The following is a 20,217-nucleotide window of genomic DNA, read 5'->3' as shown; positions in this document are numbered from 1 at the left end:
AGCTTCTTAAATGCACAAGATAGGCCTTCCAAATGTTCACTTGAATCCTCTCTTTTTTAGTAATCTGAGAACATCTAACACTAAAGACAAATGAAAGCTAAAACATTATCTGATATACTGTTCTGGTTAATCACTGCTAAATTAATTTGAGTCATTTTTTTCCTCTCATCTATGTCTAACCGATATTGAGCTCTTTTTAGAGAGTTAGTTCAGTTTTTTTTTAGAAGGTATGTCTGGATGGTTGTTTTTCATATATATTGCCAATCTGAATTATCTGTTAGCCTTTGAAATACATGCTTCCTTTGGGTTTTAATCTATTGCTGTTATTTACCCAATATTTATAATTAGTAATGAATGACTGTGGAAGATAGCATATCAAAACTTGGAATTTTAGAGACCTAGTTAGTATTTGTTGGCCTAGAATAAGCCCAGAGAGAGTTGTTTTAAAATCATGAGGCTTTTAGCTAAGCAATTTAAGCTTTATAGAATCATTGCTGACGATATTCTTTACAGTAGGAAAACAAACACTTTGAAGCCAAATTTGGTGGAGTGAGTTGTGTAAACATGTATCTGCACCATTAATGTACTTTATGAATTCATTTTGATGCATGTATCAGTCTTAGATTTTGGAAACATTTAGTGTTTTAAATGCTCACTCATTTACTGGGTTTTTTTTTTTTTTGGAAGCCTCAAAATCTCTCCTATTATTACCCAAATACCTTGACATAATATTACAAAGCTTAAATAGTTAAGCAATAATAAAAAATAAAAACAAACTTAGAAGAAAATGGTAACCGATTATATTTAGTCACAGGGTCCCCCTAACTTCTTTGAACTTGTTGCCCTTTCACTGTCAAATGTAACACCATATCCTGTCAGTCCCTCCATTTTCCAGGCTGCTTCACTCTTTTGGTCTTACTTTGCTCTCTAGAGGCCCTGCTTTTATTGCAGGGTAAAGGATTTATCTTATGTGAGCAATTTAGACTTTTGATGATGCTTTTAGCTGTGTTATCCCATGGCTTCATTAATATGGCTCCTGGTACCTAGCCCCTTGGGAATTGTTAAGTTACAACAGATGATCCATTCATATTGGCTTCAGTCCAGCTTACAGGAGCCTATTTAATTGATACTTACTGGTAAGGTTTGTCGTTTTAAAAATAAGTAATAAGGGTATGCTGGGAACTGCAAAACAAGGGCTATAAACTGACAGATCTGGGTTTGGCTCCCAATCCAACTTCCTCACTTTAAAAACCGTGCAGATTTCTCAATGGCTCCAAGCTTTAGTTTTCTTGTCTGCAAAAATGACGATGAGCATACCTGTCTTGTAGGTATTTGGAGGATTAAAGGAGATGACAAACGTAACCACTTAGCACAGTGCCTGGTACATGCTGGGCATCTGCCACGCACCACGCACTGCGTACAGACTCTGGACACACAGCCGTGAAGCTGACGTTCTAATGGGGGCCTCTCTAGCCTTTGCGAATTCACAAAATCGTTATTCTGTGACATGAGGGTTTGGATGGATGTTAGGCAGTTTAGCTTGTGCTGCAAAACAGTTTAGAATGCAAAACCACAAGATTCAATGTGGTGATATTAGTATTCTGTACATTGAAGGTGTGTAAGCATACAATGGAATATTTTTATCCAGATTCTATGCACTTTCTTATTCTGTGAAAAACCACAGTGCTTTTTAATCATAAAACTGGAAAAATATGTTTGAAAAGTATATACTGAATTATCTTGAACTTCCACTAGAGGGTAGTATAATCCTATTCCTTTATTGAAGTTCAAAATGTTAAAGCCTTGTCTTTGAATTTTCTCTTAGTTTATTTTATATGACCTATTTTTAAAAGACTGTTCCCTTCATCTAGAACAGAAGATTCTGGGTTTTGTTTTTGTTTTAAAATTTTAACTTTTTTAAGAGACAGAGTCTCACTCTGTTGTCCAGGCTGTAGCATGGTGATGTGATCATAGCTCACTGCAGCCTCAGACTATTCCTGGACTCAAGCGATCTTCCTGCCTCAGCCTCCCAAAGCTCTGGCATTACAGGATTGAGCCACTGTACCCAGCCAGAAGATGCTGTTAATTCTTAGATAAGAATTCTTAGATATAAGAGAATAGCAGCCGTATACTGAGTTTGTGTTTTTCTTTTGGTTTGACCTAGCCTGATACAGTATTATTTTGCTTTTTTCTGTACAGAATTTTAGAGGGCGTCTAACAGAGAGATTATCATAGCTCTGTCAGTTTTTCATGGACTAGATTATCAGATGTCCAGGTTCCTTTCTGAGGCTAGACCCTTCAAGAGGCACATTAATTCTCTTAGACACCTTTTAGGCTACTGCATAGATCTCATTTGTTCCATAATGGCTTTTGCAAGTTAATGTACTTCTTAAAGTTTCCTTATTCATACCATCATTACCTTATTACCTTAGTACATAAAAGTGTAACGTAAGCATTTGAACAGTCTTGTGGTCTTTCAGTACCTGGCCTCTGTGACCTATGGGTTTGCAGCCAAGGAGAGTTCTTTGTTCCATGAGGCTAATTATTTTGTTAGAAAATAACTCATTAAGTGGGAAATAATTTTAGTGTGCTGCTTCATTCTTTATATATCAGTGGTTACACTACAGATGATATGTATTTGAAACAAATGGCACAAAGAAAAATTCCAAACAGAATTGCTTTTCCTCTGGGACGGCCTTCTTGCAAAGATTTGTGAAGCTCTTTTTTGCACAGCTGTCAGGCATTCCCAAATGGCTTTTCACAATAAAATTCTACCTATCTCTTTCACTGATCACTAAATGAGACATATGCGGTTGTTATAGCGAGCAAAATGGTGAGGCTTGAGCTTCTTGTAAAGGTATATTTGTGTCCATGGAGGCCTGCTAGTATTTTATGTATATGCATCCTAAGTTGGTTACCAAATGTACTCATATATGCAACTTGTTTTGCAACAGGAAATGAGCAGGCTGTGACAGGGAAATTAAATTTCTGCTAACTTAAATTCAACATAAAATATTCGGAATACACATTACATATGTACTTGTCATTATTATATGAAGAGCTTTTTTAAGTTTTTAATATAAGAGGGGATGAACCTTTATTTTTTTCAATGCAATTATTTTGTATTTTGTTACTGATTTCAAGTCTGCTAAGTGTTAAAATGGAAAATTTTCATCATTTCTTCTGTTTTAAGTCACTGATAATGTGACCTGGTTTAATATACTGAAAGTATCATCATGTTGTTTAATGTTTTCTAAGTTCCCTGCTCATGTTTATTCTTTTACAAAATTTGGCATAATCTCTTAATATTTAAACTAGATGACCATGAATAGTTTTGCCTTCTCAGTTATTTTACATGTTAGAGTAATAAAATCATTCTATCACCAGAAATTATTCTTTATTGAATTCAACAGACAGGTTTATTAGGGGATAGCAAAAAAGCAAAAATACAGTCTGCACCTTTAAGGCCCTTACTGATTCCTGAGAGATATGAGAGTACACAACTGGTTGGATGATACCAGTCAGAATGTGAGTCCTGTGTGAGGCTGAAAGGTCTGGGGAAGCACAGAAGAGGAAGGGAGCCCTGTGGGAGGAGGGCGGGCTGCCACTGGCCTAAGCCTGAAAAGACAGGCCGGGGTTAGGGACAGGCAGAGGCAAGGAGGAGGAGGCACCAATGCTCAGTACTCATCTTGTTTTGCTGTAATGTAGAATATGTGAAGGAAAGAAGTGAAGTAAACACAGTTTGTGGCCAGAGAGCAGTAGCTCTCTGAATGATAAGGAGTTTAACTTGAAAGGGCTGGGGAGCCTGTGAAGCTTTTTAAAGGGGAGAACATAAATATGAATTTGGTGTTAGCAGTAAAATGACCACTGACTATTTCAAGCATTTTTAGTCTAAATTTGTCATTCAGCACAAGAACATGAGGCCGTCCTATTAAGAAGTATGTACAGTTTGTTTCTCATTAGGAATTCCAGGTTGATAAACCACTCACATGTTTTCATCTGGTCCCCATGTTATTAACAAAAGAGTGACTAGGGCAGCAAGTACAATTTGTACCTAGAACAGAATTTCTGTCTGTGAGAAATTAATTGGCCTGCCTAGAGATCAACCTCATTTAAGTTCCTGGCCTCATTAGCTCTGTAGTCAACCAACAGAGCTAGAATCTAAATGGAAATTGCCATCTGTCCAGATAAAGATTAAAAAGGTAAAAAGAACATACACATTTTCCAGCATAGAATAATTGTTGGCTCCATTACATAGTTTCTTTTCAGAAAAATCATTTGAAATTTAATTCCTTTTACCTGTAGGAGATCTTAAGTCTAAGACTATAGCCTGGAAAATAACTTATAGGTGTGTAAGTTTGTAAGGTAAAAATGAAAATGTTGTTGACATTTTGATCTAATAGATCCATAGATCTTGTTTACATCATGATCATTACTGGTCAATGAAATTATTAGTTTTCAATCACTTTTATTAAATATAAAACTTAGCTAATCTAAAAATTTTCTCTATTTTTTATATTCAAACATTAACTATTTACTAACTGTCAAGTATTAAGTTTAGGTACTTCGGCTCATTTAATCCTTTTAACAGCTTTGCAAGATATGTGTTGTTAGCTCTCTCTTCACAGACGAGGTATCACATTGCATCTCATCTGGCAGGAGCAGAGCTGGGTTTTTAAGCTTGTGCTTCAAAGCCTAGCTCTTAACCCGTCCTCCATATGCTAAGCATACGTGCACGATACTGAATGCACCAAGTAGCTTAGAGTTAAATGGAGTCTATATTAAATTTAACTATTCTAGTTTTTATCACTAATCGAAATGAAACAGCCTTTTAAATAATCCTATTAGCTATGATAGTCTTTTATACATTTTAAGACCATGTCAGACTAGTTATAACAGAATGAGCTGAATATTGCTTCTTTAGTACTAGGAGTATTAGCTCCCAAGCTGAATCTCCTAGTCAGTTTTTCGTTTAATAAAACAAAAAACAATGTAGGCTGGGTGGGGTGGCTCACACCTGTAATTCCAGCACTTTGGGAGGCCAACGCAGGAAGATCGCTCAAGCCCAGGAGTTCAAGACCAGCCAGGTCATAGTGAGGCCTCGTCTCTACAAAAAAATATGTATATAAATGGCAGTACATCATTTTGCCTGATTCCCCCATATAAACTCCTTATGTACCATTTATGACATTCTTTAAAATCTTAAATATAGTTATTGGCTAAAATTTAGATTTTACAAATTGTTTCATTTAAGTGTTCCATAATCACATATAGTAGCTGTTTGATGTGGTCCCTGAAGCTAGATTCAAAACCACCATGAACTACATTATTATTAGCCTTTTCCAGATTTACCAGTGGTTTACAGTGATATATTAATATGATAAAAGTCAGTACTTAAAATGTCTGAAGAAAACTGCTAAACTGCTTGTCATCAAATTTTCACTTTTGAATAAAATGTTATTCCCCCCGACCAAATTCATGTTTTTAAGCCTTACACCCTAGCAGAGAGGAGAGGGAGTTTTTATAAGCACAAATATTTAATAGAGTTAAAATTTAGGATATTAGAAAGTGTCAAGAAAAAAAAAAAGGAATAAGACCTACTATTTTATAGCACAGTAGGGTAACTATTGCCAATAATAACTTAATTGTATATTTTAAAATAAAGAATGTAATTGGATTGTTTCTAACTCAAAGGATAAATGCTTGAGAGGAGGATAAAAAGAGAAAATGTCAACACTTCTGGATTATCTAATAGCTGTTTGGATCAAACAAAGATTAATTAAAAATAAAATCTTCATTAATAAAAATTCATACTTTATTAATTTTTTTTACTTAATATTATTTTCAGTTCCAAGATCTCATTCAGGAGACCACATTAAATTTAGTCATCTTGTCTTCTTAGGCTCCTCCTGGCTCTGACAGTTTCTCAAACATTTTTTGTTTTTGATGACCATGACAATTTTTTGAGACATGGTGATCAGATATTTTGTAGACTGTCCCTCAGTTGCAAATTGAGTACTTTGTAATATTTTGGATAACAGTCCTTTATCGTGTATGTTCTGCAATGATTTTCTCCCAGTTTCTTTTCTTTTAAAAAATTTTTAAGTATTTACGTATATTTTTTGCTTTTATTATTATTTTTAATTGACACATAATTGTGTATATTTATAGGGCACAGTGTGATTTTTGATACATGTACACAGTGTGTAATAAATCAAGGTAGTCAGCATATCCATCTCCTCAAACATCATTTTTTTGTTTTGGGAACATTCAGAATCCACTCTTTTGCTATTTGAACATGTACAGTAAATTGTTATACTCTCCCTACAGTGCTATAGAATACTAGAACTTATTCTTCCTATCTAGTTGTAATTTTGTATCTGTTAACCAACCTTTGGCTACTGCCCACCTCCCCAGCAGCCTCTAGTAAGCACTGTTCTACCCTCTACTTCCCTGGGATCAACGTTTTTAGCTTCCACATGTGGGTGAAAACATACAGTATTTATCTTTCTGTGCCTGGCTTATTTCACTTAACATAATGTCCTTGAGGCTCATCCATGTTACTGCAAATGATAGTACTTAAATCTTTTTTACAGCTGAATAGTATTCCATCGTTTATATATAACACATTTTCTTTATCCATTCATCTATTGATGGATGCTTAGGTTGAATTCATATCTTGGCTATTGTGTATAGAGCTGCAATGAACATGGGAGTGCAGATAATGCTTCAGCATACTGATTTCCTTTCCCTTGGCTGTATTCCCGATAGTAGTGGGACTGCTGGTCATATGGTAGTTCTACTTTTGAATTTTTAAGGAACTTCCATACTGTTTTCCATAGTGGTTATACTAATTTAAATTCCCGCCGACAGCGTATGAGAACTCGTTTCTCCGCGTTCTTGCCAGAATTTGTTATTTTTGGTCTTTTCGCTAATAGCTATTCTTTTTTTTGTTTTGTTTTGTTTTAGGGGGTAAGGGGGTACATGTGCTTGTTTGTTGTGTGGCTGTATTGCATATTGGAGGAGATTGGGCTTGTAGTGTACCCAATACCCAAACAGTGAACGTTGTACCCAATAGGTAGTTTTTCAATCTTTGTCCCTTCCCACGCTTCCGCCCTTTTTGGAGTCCCTAGTGCCTGTTATTTCCATGTGGCAATAGCTATTCTAACTAGGGTGAGATGATATCTCATTGTGGTTTCGATTTGTATTTCCTTTATAATTAGTGATGTTGAACATTTTTCCATATACCTGTTGGCCATTCATGTACCTTCTTTTGAGAGATGTCTATTCAGTTCATTTGCCCATTTTTTAATAGGTTTTTTTTAATTTTTATTTTTTGCTGTTGCATTGTTTGGGTTCCTTGTGTAAGAATTTCTTGGGAATTTTAATTATAGGGCCATTATGAAAAATAGTATGGAGGTTCCTCTGAAACAAAACAAAACGAAAATAGAACACCATATGGCCAGCAGTCCCAGTACTAGGGATATATTCAAAGGAAAGGATATTAATCCCTTGTGGGGTGAGTAGTTTGTAGGTATTTTCTCCCATTTTGCTGGTTGTCTTTTCAGTCTTGATGTTTTTTTTTTTCCAGGCAGAAGCTTTTTAGTTTGATACAATCTAGTTTGTCTATTTTTGCTTTTGTCGCTTGTGTCTTGAGGTCTTCTCCATAAAATCTTTGTCCAAACCAATGTTCTGAAATGTTTCCCATATGTTTTCTTCTAGTAGTTTCATGGTTTCAGCTCTTACATTTAAGTCTTTAGTCCATTATGAGTTGATTTTTGTATAGGGTGAAAGGGGTCTAGTTTCATTCTTCTGCATATGGATATTCGCTTATCCCAGCATCGTTTATTGATGAGACCATGTATTTCCCAATGAATGTTCTTGGTGCCTTTGTCAAAAACTGGTTGGTTATAAATACGTGGATTTATTTGTGGGTTTTCTGGGTTCTCTGTTCTGTTCCAGCATGTCTGTTTTTATGCTAGCATCATGCTGTTTTGGTTACTATAGCTTTTTGTAGTATATTTTGAAGTCAGACAATCTGATGATTCCAGCTTTGTTATTTTTACTCAGGATTGCTCTGGCTATTCAGGGTCTTGTGTGATTCCATATGAGTTTTAGAATTTTTTTTTTTCTATTTCTGTGAGGAATGTCATTGGTGTTTTGATAGGGATTGCATTTAATCTGTAAATCACTTTTGGCAACATGATCATTTTCACAATATTCTTCTAATGCATGAACATGGGGATGTCTTTTCATTTTTGTGTCTTCTTCAACTTCTTTCATTAGTGTTTTACAGTTTGTCTTGTAGAGATCTTTCATCCGCTTGATCTGAAACTCCTAGGCTCAAGCGATCCTCCTGCCTCAGCCTCCCGAAGTGCTGAGATTACAGGTGTGAGCCACCACACCTGGCTCTTTCCTTCCCTTCGTTAAATTTATTCTTAAGTATTGTAATTTTTTGTAACTATTGTAAATGGGACTGCTTTCTTGATTTCTTCCCCCCTGCAATTTCATTGTTGGTGTATAGAAATGCTACTGATTTTTGTGTATTGATTTTGTATCCTGCAACTTTACTGAATTTATTTATCAAGTTCTGAAAGTTTTTTTGGTGGCGCTTTTAGAGTTTTCTATACATAAGATCATGTCATCTGCAAACAGAGGCATTTTGACTTCCTCCTTTCCTATTTGGATGTCTTTATTTCTTTCTTGTGCCTAATTGCTCTCTCTAGGACTTCAAAAAACGGCAAAAATTTGCATTACAATAAACCTATAATTGTAAGTTGAAATTTGAGGAGTTTGCCTCAAACCTAAATGCTATGAAAGCTAGTTTAGAAAGTCATGTAAAAAGCTAAGGAATTATATTGTAGCCGTTTAAGTGAACCCAAGACTGGAAGGCTGCACAGCCAACTTGTTCTTCACTGCTCCCTTCCCCACTGGATCGTTGTTGCTTCCCGACTTGGGAGTCATTTCTGGCTGAGCTTTCCCTCATCTGTGTTAGATGCCACTCCTTTGAGTTCCTGCGGCACCTCATGCCTTACTCTGTCATGCTCTGTTGCCATTGAAATATACCTCCCCTCTCCTGTAAGCTCCTTGAGCTCCAGGACTGTCTTTTTCATCTTTGTATCACAGTGACTGGCACAGTGACTGGCATATGTCAGTGAATAATAGATAACTAGTTATGAGGCTCTGAGTTCTCAAATCTTTGACCTCGAAAGCTTTTCTTTCGTATAAGAAAACAACTAATCCTTGCCCCTACAATCTCAGTTTACTTAGCATCCTGTCAATTGGAAATTAGTGTAATGTGAGAGGGATTCAGTTTGGATTCCTGACTGCCCTTCACTGGCCGTGTGGCCCTTCACTAGCTTGCTTGGGCAAGGCACTGTATTTGTTTTTCTAGGCTTTAGTCTTGAATCTTCTCAGTGAAAGGTTTCAGTGGGTGATCTTCATGTTCCAATACAGCTGCAAGGCTCTGTGGCCTAGCAGCAGAGTGGAGTAGTGAAAGACTAGTCACCTGACAGGCAGAGCGAAGTCTGTTCCTCACCTAACCACTGAGTAGCCTGGTAACTCATGCTTACCAAGTATTTGTGCATATCTACTGTGCCTTGAAGATTTGTGTATGTGATGTGCCAGAGGCAAAACAAATGCTAACGTAATTTAGAAACACAGATATTAAGTTAGTTAAGTATAGGTGTAATTAGGTTAAGGTAGGTATAATTTGTGTTAATTATATTTTACCATATTCTTATGTGAAAATTGGTTATTCACATGTGGTATATGGGATCATTAGGATATAGCATTACGTTAATCAAGATAATGTTTCTCCATTTCTTTGTCTTCCTGGTTAATAAGTGTTTAGGAAAGTTATTTCTTGAAAATGCTTGAAATGTAGTCAAAAAAGTAATTTGAATTATGTTTTAATGTTGGCCAGTGTATTTTATTTTGCTTCAAGAAAGTTTAATAAAAAACATTAAAAATGCAAAACAATCTCAACAATGTGAACTTTTACCTTTTTGATACTTTTTGTATTCACCATGATCGAGGATTCTGACTTTTGAGGTCTGTTTATTTTTATATACTTTCAGCTCATTTAGAGGCGAGTTTTGAGGAGGTAGAGAACAACCTGCTGCATCTGGAAGACTTATGTGGGCAGTGTGAATTAGAAAGATGCAAACATATGCAGTCCCAGCAACTGGAGAATTACAAGAAAAATAAGAGGTGAGTTTGAAAAGTTTGCCACAGTATTCATTCCAGTCTCGAAGTTTTCCATATTACTTTACATGCTACTCTTTAAAAGTCCCGGCTGATAAAAGACAAAGGTTTCAACATAAAACTGATAAATAAGCTTTCCAAAACTTTTTTTAAAAACCACTGTCTGTTGCCATCTTTTGGAGATGAGTTATAAAAAACTCAGGAGAAGGTAAAACATGAATCCCAAATATAAAGATGAAGGAGTGGAGCACAGGGCAAAGTTTTCCAGCAAAATAGGAGCCCTGAGCTAGTTTTCTCCAAGAGGCAAATGACTGGGTTGCTCTTTTCTTTTCCTGCTCTTCTCCTCCATTACTAGAGCAGAAGGGAAGGAACATGAGCTCAGGCTGTGGAAAGGGGCTGGAGGGCTTCAAATCTCAGCTCGGTCACACACTACCTTTGGGACCTTAGGCAAATTATTTTATCTCTCTTGGCCTCAATGTCACTGATTTATGTTGGGGATAATGATGTACCCCTATCATAGAGTTGTTATAAGGATTAAATGAATTAATTGTTACCTAATTCAGTTAGTGCTTTGTAAATATTAGTTATAATAATGGCTGTTATCACTAGGCCAACCTGAACTGGAGATGGAAAAGGAGTCTAAGGGTAACAGCCTGCTAGACTAGCTCTGGCATCCCAAGTCCTGCAGTGGCCATCTCAGAGAAGGAAGGTACAGGGTTGGTATATCTGAAGTCCATGGGGAGTCAGTCTCAGAGGACATGAGACAGACTGTCATCTGTGCTGGGCGCCTCTGGAACTGAAGCTGGAGGCGGGCTTTGCTAGTTGGGAGGAAGCGGAAGTCATGGGATTGGGTCTGGCTGTGGCCCAAGAGCAGATTTGGTGGAGAGAAAGATGGATAGGTTGGGCAGAGTACACTCTTGGTGTTAGGAGTGTTGATGAGTGGAGTTGTTCTGGATCTAGGATGTGACAATAACAGGAGTGGGTTGCTATCATGGACAGGAGGAGCTGGCCACTAATATACCACCACCCCCCTACCCCCAATGAAGCTAATACATAGGTGAGGTGGATTATTGTATTGATGTTAAAATCTTCTAGAATGAGGCCAAGGGATGAGGCAGAAATGAATAGAAATGAGTATTTTAGAACACAAGTTCTCAATCAGGGTCATGTATCCTTAGAGATGGGCACTAAATGTTAATGAGCCATAAGAGTCACCTGGGGAGAGTATTTAAAATGGGGATTCCTGGGCTTCATCCTTGGGGAGTCCATTCTAAAGTTAATTCCAGTGGAGAAAGTTGAAATGACTCCTTATTCCACAAGCCTCTAGAATGGTTTAAATTTAGAATGGTTTGAAACAGGCATTCTAGGTAATTCTGATATGGGTGGCCTGTGGACTATAGTTTGAGAGACTGCCAGGCAGGGATGGGAGATGGGTTGTGTGCAGGCTGTAAATGGAAGAGCTTCAGAAGAGCTCCAGGGAGGCCATGGATCAAATTGTTCACAAAAGGTTGTATGTGTGCGAATTTTCCAGAGGTGCTTTCTGTACATTTCATTTGTCCCACAAAGATTGTAAGAGGGCATTTGGCAGCATTAAGAATGGAGTCCTTGGCCAGGTGCAGTGGCTCACGCCTGTAATCCTAGCACTTTGGGAGGCCAAGGCGGGCAGATCATGTGGTCAGGAGATCAATACTGTGCTGGCTAACACGGTGAAACCCTGTCTCTACTAAAAATACAAAAAATTAGCCGGGTGTGGTGGCGGGCACCTGTAGTCCCAGCTACTCGGGAGGCTGAGGCAGGAGAATGGCATGAACCCGGGAGGCGCAGCTTGCAGTGAGCCGAGATCGCGCCACTGCACTCCATCCTGGGCAACAGAGCAAGACTCCGTCTCAAAAAAAAAAAAAAAAAAGAAAGAAAAAAGAAAAAGAATAGAGTCCGTGTCAGAGAAGGGACTTTTTTTTTTCTTTCTTTTTTTTTTTTTTTTTTTGAGATGGAGTTTCACTGTTGTTGCTCAGGCTGGAGTGCAATGGCATGATCTCGGCTCACTGCAACCTCCGCCTGCTGGGTTAAAGCGTTTCTTCTGTCTCCCGAGTAGCTGGGATTACAGGCTCACACCACCACGCCCAGCAAATTTTTTTTATTTTTAGTAGAGATGGAGTTTCACCATGTTGGCCAGGCTGGTCTCAAACCCCTGACCTCTGATGATCCACTCGCCTCAGCCTCCCAAAGTGCTGGGATTACAGGCGTGAGCCATCACGCCTGGCCTAGAGAAGGGACTTTTGAATGAGTGGGTGAGCCTTGTGACCCAGGGCATTTCCAGACTGATATGTGGGTGTGGGAAAAGAGGAACTTCCCTTAAGAGGAAGATAGCAGAGGTAGAAATGGTCAGGCTAGTCTTCATTGTTAAATGAAAAGTTAGAGAGACATTCTGCTGTGAAGAAGTTAGGCATGGAAATATGTTTATAATGCAACAAGAGTTTCAAGGAACATGGTAAGAAGGCCTAGAATTTTGAGAGGAAATTTTTGCAGGAGGTTGGACAGCTTGGGTACAGGTCATGTGACCCTAGAAGGTGGTTTTCTCGTGTGTGAAATGGGGATAATAATAGTACAGTACATTATAGGGTTTTAGGGAATCAGTAAAGTGCTTGGAATAGTGCTTGGCACCAGCTAAGTGCTCTGTCAGTGGCTGCCAGCTCTGACTAACTCGTATTATTACTTGTGCAGCTATAAAGAGATGGGTATTCTATATTTTTAAATAGCCCATTGCTTTTTAGCTACACAATACAAAAAGTATATGAATATTGCGATTTTTCTATCAAGATATGTTGAAATGTGATTGTTGGAAACATATGATAGCAATACCTCAAAGATATTGTGGATTCTGTTCCAGTCCACTGCATTCTGCAGTAAAGCTAGTTACATGATTTTTTTTTGCTTTCCTAGTGCATATAAAAATTATGTTTATACAGTATGTAGTCTATTAAAGGTGGACTAGCATTATGTCTTAAAACACAATGTACATACCTTAATTTAAAATACTTTATTGCTGATGATCATCAGCCTTCAGTGAGTTGTAATCTTTTTGATGGTGGAGAGTCTTGCCTCTATGGTAATGGCTGCTGACTTATCAGGTGGTGGTTGCTGAAGGTTAAGATGGCTGTGGCAATATCTTAATTAAAATAAGATAACAATGAAGTTTGCTACATCAATTGACTCTTTCTTCCTAGAAAGATTTCTCTGCAGCATGCGTTGCTGTTTGACAGCATTTCACCCATAGTAGAATTACTTAAAAAATTGGAATCAATCCTCTCAAACATTGCTGCTGCTTTATCAACTCAGTGTACATAACATTCTGTGTCCTTTCTTGTCATTTCAAAAATGTTCACAGCATCTTCACCAGAAGTAGGTTTCTTCTGAAGAAACCACTTTCTTTGCTCATCCATAGGAAGTAACTCCTCATCTGTTTAAGTTGGATCACGAGATTGCAGTAATTCAATCGTATCTTCAGGCTTCACTTCTAATTCTAGTTCTCTTGCTATTTCTACCACATCTGTAGTTATTTCCTTCACAGAAATCTTGAACCTCTCAGAGTCATCCATGAGGGTTGGAATCCACTTCTTCAAAATTCTTGCTAATGTTTGATATTTTGACCTCCTCACATTAATTATGAACATTCTTAATGGCATCTGGAATGGTTAACCCTTTCCAGAGGTTTTCAGTTGACCTAGATCCGTTGAAGGAATCATTATCTATGGCAGCTATAGCCTTACAAAATGTATTTCTTAAATAATAAGACTTGAATGTTGAAATGACTCCTTATTCCATAGGCTGCAGAATCAGTGTTGTGTTCACAACAATGAAACAACGTTGTTCTCCTTGTTCATCTCCATGAGAGCTCTTGGGTGACCAGGTGCATTGTCAAGGAGCAATATTATTTGGAAAGGAATTTGTTTTTTTTTTCTGAGCAGTAGGTCTGAACAGTAGGCTTAAAGTATTCAGTAAACTATGCCACAAACAGATGTGCTTTCACCCAGGCTTTGTTGTTACATTTATACAGCACAGGCAGAGTAAATTTAGCATAATTCTATGGATTTTCAGGATGCCTCCAAAGATTTTCAGAGTAGTAAATGAGGCATTGACTTCAGCTTAAAAGTCACCAGTTGTATTAGTCCCTAACAAGAGAATCAGACTATCCTTTGAAGGTTTGAAGCCAGGCGTGGACTTCCTCTCTCTAGCTATGAAAGTCCTAGGTGTCATCTTCTTCCAATAAAAGTCTATTTTGTCTGTTGACAATCTGCTGTTTAGCATAGCCACCTTCATCAGTTATTGTAGCTAGATCTTCTGGATAAGCTGCTGCAGCTTTTACATCAGCACTTGCTGCTTCACCTTGCACTTTGCTGTTATGGAGATGACTTCTTTAAATTCCATGAACCAACCTCTGCTAGCATCAAACTTTTCCAGCGTTCTCACCTGTTTTAGCTTTCATAGAACTGAAGAGAGTTGGAACCTTGCTCTGGATTAGGTTTTAACTTAAGGAAGGGAATGTTGTGGCTGGTTTAATCTTCTGTCCAGACCACTGAGACTTTCTCTATATAAGCAATACGGTGGGTTTGTCTTCTTATCGTTCATGTGTTCACTGGAGTAGCATTTTTAATTTCCTTTCAGAGCTTTCCTTGGCATTCACAACCTAGCTAACCATTTTGTGCAAAAGGCCTAGCTTTTGGCCTGTCTTGGCTTTCGACATGCCTTCCTCATTAAGCTTGATTATTTCTAGCTTTTGATTTCAAGTGAGAGATGTAAGACTCTTTCACTTGAATAATTAGAGGCCATTGTAGGGTTATTATTAATAATTGGCCTGATTTCAATATTATTGGGTCTCAGGAAATAGAGGGGTCCAAGGAGAGGGAGAGAAATTGGAGAATGGCTGGTCAGTGGAGCAGTCAGAACACATACAACATTTATGGGGCTTGTGGCACCCCAAAACAATGACAACAATATGTGCTGGTGTGTACCACAGAATTCTAGAAGGGCTCAGGAATTGAAGGCACCAGGATCTTGAAAGATAAGGTGTGTTGAAAGCACATATGTGAAGTAAGATCCCTTGATCCTCCGCTTAGCCAGGTGATCACCCTATCCCTAGCTCATCAGGCAATGTGGAATTTCACCTGAGGGGCTCCAGACTTGACTCTAACACACTCGAGGACAGGTAGACGTACAAATGTATTGAAAACAGAGGAACTAAGTGAAAGCCTACGTGGTAAACAGTAAGACTGTTCAGGCCCTTTTCCCCAGTAGGTCCCAGAACTCCGGCAGCCAAACTCACATCCCCTGTGCAGAAGAATGGAGCATTCATCTGCAAAACTGCACCTGACCAGCCCACAAGAAAAGGCCTGCAGATATGGATATTTAGGTTGTATGTATGTGGTGAAACAGCTAGGTCTGCTCTTAGCACCCTCTGATGCTGAGCCCACACTCTGCATAACTTCGAATCAACTTTTGGTGCCTCACTCAAATACAAATGGACAGCTGAGGAATCATATTCAATTAAGAAAGCTTCCAAAATGAAAACAACTGAAATACGTAGACTATAAGCTAGTAAACAATATTGTTTAAAACCTGCAGAAGAACGAGAGACTGAGGAGCAGAAGAAAACTTAAAAACGAGGCTGGGCGTGGTGGCTCACGCCTGTACTCCCAGCACTTTGGGAGGCCAAGGTAGGTGGAACACGAGGTCAGGAGATAGAGACCAGCCTGGCTGACATGGTGAAAACCTGTCTCTACTAGAAATACAAAAAATACTAGCTGGGCATGGCAGGGTGCACCTGTAATCCCAGCTACTCAGGAGGCTGAGGTGGGAGAATTGCTTGAACCCGGGAGGTGGAGGTTGCAGTGAGCCGAGATTGCACCACTGCACTCCAGCCTGGGAGACAGAGCAAGACTGTCTCAGGAAAAAAAAAAAAAGAAAAATTGTAATTAGTAGCTTCAGATATATGGGAACATCTTGTAAGAGCCCATTTTGTATTTATGAGACAAGAAAAGATGCTGTAGAAAAGGAACAAGAGAGAGCTTTTAGAAGCACATGCACCCTATAACTTAAAGTATTAAAAAAAAAAAAAAAAAAAGAAGGTAGCAAAAGTAGAAAATTTCAACTGAAGCATAAGATAATATTAAACCTCTAAGAGAACAAAAAGTCTGAGGAAAAACTAAGAATGTTAAGATAATTCATAAGTCCCATGTTTGAGTACTAGGAGTTTCAGAAATAAAGGAGTGAGAAGGAGGAGAGACAAATTTATTAAGGAAATAACATAAGGAAGTTGTCCAGAATTGAAGGATATGAATGTTTGAGTTTAAAAGAGCCCATGAAGTGCCTGACAAAATGAGTGGAGAAAGATCTGTTGTCAAATACATATTTTTGTAAATTTCACTACACTAGGAATAAAGATCATAAAAGCCTTCAAAAAGGTTTTATATTAAGGATCAGGAATCAAAAGGAACATCAACTTTTCAGCAACAATGCCGAAAGTAGAAAATGGTTACTAAGAATATTTACTGGGCAAAATTTTCATCAAGCATGAGGAAATAAAGTCATTTCCAGGCAGCCAAGGGCTCCAGTGTGGTGGATGTGGACACTTTGTCAGGAAGCTCCTGGAGGATGTGCTCCACACACAAGGGAGTAACCCAGGAGGAGGAAGAGCCTGCACAGAGCAGAGATGAGTCACTCCAGGAGGAATCATTCTGTTCAGAAGAGACACCAAGGGAATTTCTAGGGAGGTGGTGAGAAGCTTCAGCAATCCTAGAGAGCAATTCATATTGGGACAGGAAGGCCTTCTGGAGAATTCTAAGTAGTGTTTCCAAGGGGGAAAAAATGAAGCTAATGCATTGTCTTATCGGCGTGGCAATATTGAGAGGAGCTTTATGACTCCTTTATTTATTTATTTATAACTTGAATTATTAAACTCTGGTGGAGGGTTTAATGAGGAATTAGAGATAAGTGTGTGTGTGTTTTTTTTAAACCAAGCAAACAACAACAAGGTAGATATTAACACTGAGGGGAAACAGTTTTTAAAAAAGAGAAATAATATGCTACATGGCTCAGTCACAAACAGTATTTATGTGATATTGGAATAATTAAAAGCAGAATTGTGATAAAACTTGCTGGGGAGATGGGGGAGAAAAAGCATATTTGTGTTGAGGGGAAGCAGAGGTGTAAAATAGCTAATCCTCATCTTCTCCAGCAGGAAATCAAGAAGTAATATTTAAAATTGAAAAAAGAATAAATATTAATATTTGCATATTATTTAGAAATAACAGAGGTAAATGCCAGGAAAAATAACTGAAAGAATTGAACATGGCTGCTTGTGAAAAACAGGGCAGAAAGGTGGAGAGAGCTGGGGCAGGGACTACTTGTCTTCACTATAAATACATCTCCTGGGTGCTCTTTGACTTCAGGAATGGATATGTACTATCAACATGCAAAAATTGAATTAAACATTTTTTAATTAATTCCCTACAACATTCCCTGAATTCTTCTGCATGGAATACTAGACTAAAAAGTTGCCATTGATAAAACAGTATGTGATCAGATAAGCTCCAGAAACACTTTGCATTTGCCCATGGAGCTTTGCAGTGTGCATCAGCGTGCTAAAGGTTCTGAGAATTCCTGTGGTAAAGAAATGTTTTGCTGGGCACGGTGGCTCACGCCTATAATCCCAGGACTTTGGGAGGCTGAGGCGGGCAGATCATGTGAGGTCAGGAGTTCGAGACCAGCCTGGCCAACATGGTGAAACCCCATCTCTACTAAAAATATAAAAATTAGCTGGGCATGGTGTTGCGTGCCTATAATCCCAGCTACTTGGGAGGCTGAGGCAGGAGAATCCCTTGAACTCCGGAGGTGGAGGTTGCAGTGAGCCAAGATCGTGCCACTGCACTCCAGTCTGGGCAACAGAGTGAGACTCTGTCTCAAAAAAACAAAGAAATATTTTGGCCGGGCACAGTGGCTCATGCCTGTAATCCCAGCCGAAAGCGGCAGATCACTTGAAGTCAGGAGTTCGAGACCAGCCGGGCCAACATGGTGAAACCCTGTCTCCACTAAAAATACAGAAATTAACTGAATGTGGTGGTGGGTGCCTGTAATCCCAGACACTCAAGAGGCTAAGGCAGGAGAATTGCTTGAACCCAGGACCGGGAGGTTGCAGGGAGCTGAGCTCACACCACTGCACTCCAGCCTGGGTTACAGAGTGAGACTCTATCTCAAAAAAAAAAAAAAAAATTTTTTTTTGACTCAGCATTTCACAACTTACTTGCTCACAGAATCAATTTGCATGTAACACATATTAACATTCTGTGACTTAGTATTCTACATAACACCATTTGAGAAATTTTCAAATACTGCCAGTGAAAAACTTTTAATTTTCTGGTTCATAAGAGATGAGTCGCTTAAAAATAAACCTTCTTCCTTTTTAACAAGATGCCATGCAAACTACACTAATGACTTTTCTTACTCTGAAGAAAACGATAATATGTGATAGAAAAAGTTGGATATGTGATATGCTTATGTGCATGCATTTTTTAACAATGTTTGCACACCCTGTAGCTTTCCCAAAAATCTGGGCCAGAACACTGGATGAAGGTGGGGAGAGTGGGAGAATGAAAGATAATTTTTCACACTCCTCCAGTGCTAATAGGCTCTGCAATAGGCTCCTATGGCTTTTCTCATTCAGCTCCCACCAGAGCCTGTAGTGTGGGCAGGGCAGCAATTTTTGGAGTTGAGAAGGAGATTGAGTTGCATTAAGTCATCAGACTATTTAGGGGCCAGCATCAGAACCAGAGTCTTCAGTCCAAGGCTCCCACCACACCACCACACCAACCCAAATGTGTCTTCTTTTTTGATGTTAAGTTGGAACAAACTGATTGAGTCCCAGATGTTTATACCAGTGCATCTGTAGTTTCAAATGGATATATGATATTTTGTCATTCATTTGACGGACGTTCCCAGCAGAGAGAATACATTCCTGCCGCTACAAAAACAGGACTGTGACCCATTATAAAATAAATAAACACAAAATAAAATAAACGTGACAGTGGCTTCCTAGTCAGGTGATTCTCCCAGTGGGTAGGGAAATATACAGCCTAGGGATGGTTCTGATAGCTCTTACCTACCCTTGAGAAACATTTGAATAGATGGTTTAATCCACTTCATTTGCGCAGTAAAGAAGGACATCTCTCTTTAGCTAGTTATCTGAGAAAAGTGCCATCTAAGACACTTGTGTGGTTGTACGGGGAAAATACCCATAAATTGCTTTTCTAAATATTTTTCTGCATGTAAAATGATATTACTGTTACCAGTGCCTTTGTAGACTGGAACAGACATTGCCTTGATAAACAACAAAACATTGCGTAGTGGCTAGAATATGGCTATAGGCAAAGACAGGTACTCAAACCAGTAGCTAAGTTGTCAGATAGTTCAGAAGATGAGTGCACAGCCATACGAGTCTAATTCATGGACCCCTGGCAGAAGCTTTTGTAACCAATAGGAAATATATTTTTCGTAAAGAAAGAAGAGCTAATATTTAGTATAGGAGCCAAAATAAAGAACTGAAAATCATTTACATGGATTTTTCTAGCTAGCAATTAGAAAAGTGGGCTTGAGATTTGAGGGTCAGCTTATATTCTTAGGGGTGTGGAGGAAGACAGATGATAAATTTATAAAGAAAAAAAGAATAATTTCAGACAATAATATAAACCTCAAAGGAAATAAAAGGGAGTAATGGTATAGTGGTAAGGCAGGGGAGGACTGCTTCAGCTAGGGTGAGCAGGACAGGCTCTTCTGAGAAGATATGTGAGAAGAGGTTTGAGTAAGATGGCAGTCATATGAGGATCTAGGACTGTATAGCTCCAAACAGAAGGAACAGTGGGAACAAAGACCCCGAGTCATGAACAGTAGGTATGTTTAGAGGTAGAGCTAAATGGAAGTATAGAATCTCAACCTTCTAGATTTTTAATCTTTCCAGTGCCA

At 38.5% G+C, this 20,217-nt stretch overlaps 1 protein-coding gene across 3 annotated transcripts in view; it reads left to right on the top strand.

Annotated features, from left to right (window-relative positions):
- Positions 1–20,217, top strand: part of DTNBP1 (dystrobrevin binding protein 1) — a 146,421-nt gene that overhangs the window by 37,927 nt on the left and 88,277 nt on the right. For all 3 annotated transcript variants that reach the window (XM_003823168.6, XM_008976769.5, XM_057302445.2), the window contains one exon: positions 10,080–10,212. In XM_003823168.6, the coding sequence (XP_003823216.3) occupies positions 10,080–10,212 (133 nt within the window). The remainder of the gene's footprint in view (positions 1–10,079; positions 10,213–20,217) is intronic.

This window comes from Pan paniscus, chromosome 5 (assembly GCF_029289425.2).
Source record: "Pan paniscus chromosome 5, NHGRI_mPanPan1-v2.0_pri, whole genome shotgun sequence".
Lineage (NCBI taxonomy): Eukaryota > Metazoa > Chordata > Mammalia > Primates > Hominidae > Pan > Pan paniscus.
Note: the sequence above shows the minus strand (reverse complement) of the source record. Positions and strands in the feature narration are given on the sequence as shown.